The sequence below is a fragment of the Etheostoma spectabile genome, chromosome 15, assembly GCF_008692095.1.
Source record: "Etheostoma spectabile isolate EspeVRDwgs_2016 chromosome 15, UIUC_Espe_1.0, whole genome shotgun sequence".
In the NCBI taxonomy this organism is placed as follows: Eukaryota; Metazoa; Chordata; class Actinopteri; order Perciformes; family Percidae; genus Etheostoma; species Etheostoma spectabile.
In genome coordinates, this window is record NC_045747.1 from 24,483,687 (window position 1) to 24,490,251 (window position 6,565).

The 6,565-nt window shown below is 41.6% G+C and overlaps 1 protein-coding gene across 1 annotated transcript in view; it reads right to left on the minus strand.

Moving 5' to 3' along the window:
- Positions 1-353: 353 nt before the first annotated feature.
- rtbdn (retbindin) overlaps positions 354-6,565 on the minus strand; it is a 16,399-nt gene continuing 10,187 nt past the window's right edge. Inside the window, exon 6 of the mRNA XM_032537325.1 lies at positions 354-956. Within this exon, the coding sequence (XP_032393216.1) occupies positions 561-956 (396 nt within the window). The 3' untranslated portion in view covers positions 354-560. The remainder of the gene's footprint in view (positions 957-6,565) is intronic.

A 6,565-nucleotide genomic window follows, 5' to 3' on the forward strand; every position in this document is an offset into this window, starting at 1 on the left:
TGGCCAATAAACCTCATTTATAGGAAATTATACCTATAAGGAAAAGCAGAAATTAGGCATTATTTAGATTTAAAGGCATTATTAAGACTAAAATTAAAAGAATGTATGTTGATGGATAATCACAGACTGGAATATGTCAACTTTTACTCAATATTATTTCAAAAACACTTCAATTTGTTTTCCAAATGCTATAAAATTGAACAAGACGCCCCAAAATTAATGAAAGTAGAGATTTGTACTTGGCAAAGAGCGTTGGGTGGAATCAATCATGTTATTTTGGGGAATTAAAAAGAACATTGATATAGGACAACGGGCCAATTTGACCCGAGGACAACACAAGGGTTAAAAAAAACATCCCGGTTGTTTACATTTACGTTTTAAATACCTGCCCCAGGTGTTTCTTGAGTCTATCTAGTATCATTTAACACCACAGAGATTACATGTGGAGCGTGACGGTTTAGGTCTGTGTGGTTAGTTAGAGCAGCGAGGTCACAACTCTGTCAAGAGACTGGATTAGGATCTAGACAATAACCTCTAAATATATTATCTGTCACTTGTGTCTACAAGCCGCTCCCGCTGCCCTCCACGTCGTCCACGACGACGGAGCGCTTACGCAGCACAGAGTTCCCCTTCCGGCCCCCCCTGGCCTGCAGGGGCAGCTTGGTCTGGCACGGGGCTCGGTACTGGGGCAGGCCCGTCTTGGTGGTGTCCAGCTCCTCTGGGTCATCCTGCTGCGCCCTGAGGGCGGCCATCACGTCTTTGTCTGAGGGACTGAGGGTCAGGCAGCCGCAGGGGCGACCCCCGCCAACGCCTCCGCCCCCCCCAGCTCCACCCGCTCCGACCTCTCCGACCTCTCCGACCTCTCCAGCCTCCCCCACGTCCTCCGGCTCATCCTCCACAGTCAAGAAGGCGTCGCCCCACAAGCTTTCGCAGAGATCCCTGCCGTGCTGGTACATCTACACACACACCACACACACACACACACAGACACACACACACACACAGACACACACACACACACCAACACACACAAGATGTGTACAGGACAGGAAGTGAAGAGATTAGGGGGCAGAACAGTGGCATGCACCATTATTCAAGCCATTTCATAATAGAATGGCTAAAAATCATGTACATTAATTGAGAGAAACATGATAATTGTTGAGGAAAACTGTTCTCCCACTATCTTCATCATTCTGAGAAACCGGAACACAAATAATATCGAGGATGACTAGGCCTGCTTTTCCCTCCGGCCAACCTAAAAAGAGTCAAATATTGTCTGATGTTACTATGCTAAAGTAGGTAGGGTAGGAGTTTAGCTCAACAAAGAGAATATTTCCCCACTAACAGAGCTTTTGCTCAATTGATTTGCAGGTCCAGTGACAGAGATTGAGGGGGAAATGACACAAAGTTGAAGCTACTTTAAAAACCTAAAAGATTCGGGGAAAATCATTCAGGACCTGGAGCCCCAGGACCCTGCTTTCATCTTTAAAAGATGGCTTGAAAATGTCACTTCATGAGTTTTTTTTTAACATTAATATGAGTCCCCCCCCCAGCCTGTCTACGGCCCCCCCAGTGGCTAGAAATGGTGATAGGTGTAACCCGAGCCCTGGTATCCTGCTCTGCCTTTGAGAAAATGAAGCTCAGATGGGCAGAGCTGGAATCTTGCCCCTAATGAGGTCATAAGGGGCCAGGTTACCTCCCTTTTCTCTGCTTTGATCGCCAGACAATCCCCCCCCCCCCCCCATGTTAGAGAGACATCTTGGCGTTCAAACGAGCAAAGTGGCCGTTGGTCAAGGCCTGTAACAATTATTACATTATTGTCTTATTGTCAATTTATTTGCATTAAAACGGTTTCTTTGTTAAACTGCAAAGAATTTCTGACATTAGCCACGGTCTTAAAGTGTAAGACAGGTAATAGATGATTTTGTTAAGAAATGCCAAAACTGTAATAAGACACGTGTTTATTGTCTGGACTATTTATTTGTATTATTATTTCAACTGTTAGTTGTTGGCACTTGGCCCCAACACAGGTGCCTAGCAACAAAAACGACGATGGGGGACACAGTTAGAAAACATGTTTCACAATAAAGAGTTGTTGTTTACTTCACAGGCCGCGTATTTGTGTTAATACATTATCTGGGTCACATGACAATGACATATTACCAAAATATGTATTCATTCAAAATCTATACTAATATTAATGAATAAATAAATGAAACAGATTTTTAAATTTGACTAAAAGAGACCATTATGTTGTTAATCGCAATTATTTCTGAGACTATAACTGTACAGCAACATTTGCAATTGTTACAGCTCTAGTTCCGGGACCTCTTTGGTAACACATACACTGATATTGCATGAATAAATGCACATTACTTTTTTTTTTGCAACATTCATCAAGCGCGGCCTTCAACAGCTTGTTAACTTCCGTGGGAATAATAGATTTTGGCCTTCATCTACCTCTCTAACGCTGTCTTTTGCTGACCTCACCTGGTCTCCACCTGAGAGAACATCATAAGACATAATGACCTTACAAAGCTCACACTGGTATCTGAAAGACCTCATCTCTGCGTCGTCTTTGCAGCAGATTCTGTCGAGCCTCGCAGAGACGACCAGATCTAACCCAATCAGAGAGAAGGTCACTTTCTGCACCTTTTGTGTTGCTATCTGATCGGAAATTCATTACAGCGCCCCGTCTTTACAAAGTTGTACTTTGAGGAAAAAACTTCCAATTATTGCTGACATTGGCGTTACGTTTTCTGGAGCGTGAACATTTACATTTTCTCTCTAATAAGACACGGATTAAAAGATGTTGCATGACTGAAGAGGAGAAAACAAAATTCAACATTTAAGCTGTTTAACTGCACGCTTAGAGAATGGTTGGGGAAGCTAATTGGTGAAGTTTCAGTGACACACACCACACACACACACACACACACGCACCCACATATACACACAAACACACACAGACACACACACACTCACATACACACAAATATATACACACAAACACACACACACACATACACACATACACACACAAATATATACACACAAACACACACACACACACACATATACACACACACACACGCACCCACATATACACACAAACACACACACATATACACACACACACACACACACACATAAACACACACACACACAAATATATACAAACAAACACACATACACACACACACACACACACACACACACACACACTCGTTGCCAAGGCACAGGGGCGGAGCCAGATGTTGTAAACATTCGGGCTCAACCCTGATTGGGGGGGGGGGATTTTTGCCCCATTTACGGCAGCTATATGCACTATTTTCAATGTATTTGATAATGAAAGGCCTAAAAATCTTTACATCATTTGGTGAAAAAGTGATAGTTGCAGACGCAAAGAATCAACCTGTTTTATATTTAACTGTCTTCATTATTCTGAGACCAGAACACAACTAATGTTGAGCAGGATATCATATGAATTGGTGTGCACACTGTGCAGTTTACGTACATACTACATCTTAAAACCAGTGTATGAGAATAGGAAGGAATATGAATATGATATATATATATATATATATATATATATATATATATATATATATATATAGTAGGAAGTGATATTTCCCCAGTAACTGTAACTTTTGCTCCACCGATTTGGTCCAGTCAGAGAGACTCAGGGGAAATGACGCAAAGTTGAAGACATTTGAAGCCCTATAATATTCAGGGATTTTGAGAAAATATTCAGGGCTGGATCCCCAGAAGCAACCCCCCCCCCCCCTCTCCCTCCGCCCCCCCTTACCAAGTCACCGTCTCTGTCTCCTACTATAGCTCATTTTGTCCCTACTTAACTCCCCCTGAATCCTATTTTCTGTACCTGCTTATTGCTGCACTCGCTGTTTGTAAATCTCCCTTCTTTTCCCAGTTTCTGTGTAGCACACCCTCGCCCCCCCCCCCCCCCCCCCCCCCCCCTCTGCTTCCTTTCATCCTCCCGTCTGGTGGGGGATTAAAGACGGAGTCGCACAGGGGCTCAGAGGACGAAAAGCTGCAATATATTTACCACGTTCAAAGGACAAAGAGGTTGTTTCTCTCCACTACATTTATACTGTCTGTCTAACGCTCAGGTCTCATTGCAGCGACCTCATCTCACACACACACACACACACACACACACACACACACACACACACACACGCACACACACACACACTCCTGTCCTTTCCCCAGGCGGACATGGTTCTGCTGCCAAAGCTAATTCAGTACGAGCACCAGGGGTAGTAGACGTCATGGTGTGAACCAACAAGTGAGATATAGTGAAATTTTCTATGTCGTGTCCTTCCCATCTTTATCTTATTCAATTCTGCCCTTCTCTGTCCGAGAACCTACCACATTACACATCAGTGACCCTGATGAAAAGATTCATTTTTTCTCAAAGCAGTCGTCTTTTGAAATTATTATTTTGTCTGCGGGTCAAGATCAGAATTAGAAAAAGGCCCATTTCATTATGTAACTGAAAAGAAATGATCCAGGTTGAAGCACAAATGACCACAGTTATGCTTATTGTACAGTTATACTTCTTAAAATTCACACTCACGACTTATTGAGACTTTAGCTTATTCCACGTATCCGCCAGAGTTAGATAAGTTAGATGTCGTAATGAGCGTTATACAGTAGCCGGAGTCAGGCTAGCACGCGCAACTGTGACGTCATCTGATCGCAAAACCTATTTATAACATAGACAGTTAAAGAAATGGACCAACAGACCCCATTGCCCTGGACGGAGACCAGTGAAGTCTGTTAGAAGCTCTTTCCCTGTGATGCTGAGTGTTACTGCGCAGCTGCAAACTGAGCTGAAGACGGGATGAGCACCTGTCTGAAAGCTTAGTCTTATGTACGTGCAGGAAATCTCATATTCCCATGCAGACGAAGGTAGAATGTTGAATACATAGGCACAGGCTAATTACTGCTAACTAACATGCTAGTTAACATAAACATAGGTACAGGCTAATTACTGCTAACTAACATGCCAGTTAACATAAACATAGGCACAGGCTAATTACTGCTAACTAACATGCCAGTTAACATAAACATAGGCACAGGCTAATTACTGCTAACTAACATGCCAGTTAACATAAACATAGGCACAGGCTAATTACTGCTAACTAACATGCCAGTTCCCATTAGTAATTAAACCTAAACAGCTAATGGAAGTCCAAACTGTCTGCGAGCTTACGCTGTACTATACATGTATACATACACATACATGTATTTATACGGTAATACCTCTACTATGTGACAGTGAGTTGCGTGGTTATGACACAATCGTTAACCTATTTTTACAAAAACATCTGCTACGGAGCCATAACGTGAGACACAAGGTAATGGAGCCTTTTATACATTGTCATGTTTCTTTAGAAAAAAACAACGGACAAACAGAGTCTTTAAACGCTTCAGATGTAAAGTTATTTCCTGTCAAAGTGACGTCAAAATGAATGGGAGTCAATGGGATGCTAATGGGAGGTGATGGCTTAATAGCATCAAAATGGCGCCATGGGAGCTACGCTTAGAGAGGAGATGTGTACAGTCACAGCGTGAACAAATAACAAGGTTGAGTTGCCCCTTCATGTCAGACTGGCCGCCACCTTTCTGCTTTTTAAATCACGACTAAAAACACATTTTTATTCCGTGGCTTTTAATCCAGCATGAGAACTGTATGTTGTGTTTGTCTGGTGTTGTATTCTGTCAATTTAGTTTTTCATGTCAATGTCCAGCACTTTGGTCATCCTGGTTGTTCTTAAATGTGCTTTAGAAATAAAGTTTGATTAATTGTTTGACACGAGACAGCCATCTTCTAACCGCACACACACAGGGAACTGTTCCCCACAGAAGCCGAAGCACTGCTGCTACTCTCTTTTTATCACTCCATAAACCAGAAAATAAGCCACAGCCATAAAAATATCAATTTTTGCCACATTTTAAGGTATAACATGTTTCATAAATCAGGCTATAAGTGATATTTGAACAACAGCCCTGTGTGAAAAGCTTCAAAATCAAGAAGAATATATGATATATGCTGTAGGTGTATAGAACGGAAAGTTCCAAGTGCTGAAGTGGACTTTTATGTCTCAGAGTCTGAGAACAAAGCCTCTTTCACGTTAAAGATATGGATTGTAAAACATAGACATTATAAAGACAGATATCAACATGAAGACTTCCCCAGCTGATCACTGACATTAAGACAAATATTTAATGTGTAACAAGTTTTCTAAAATGTTATTAATTTGGAAATGTATGACACTGATATACACAAAATTGTCTTGTTTGAAGATGCAAAGAAGGCATTAACTAATGCTAACGTTTGGTGAATGTAGGAGAAATGTAAAATAGACAAAGTGTAGTACAATGTACACCTAAATGTGTATTTTAAAGGTTTGTTTCCACTAATCTGAAAGAAGACATGCTATGGAATGGAAATAACCCAAAACCTTAACAATGAAAACTTATTTTTTGGCCTGTAGTATCTCTCCGTAATTTAAAACGCCTTTACAAAATCCTTTAT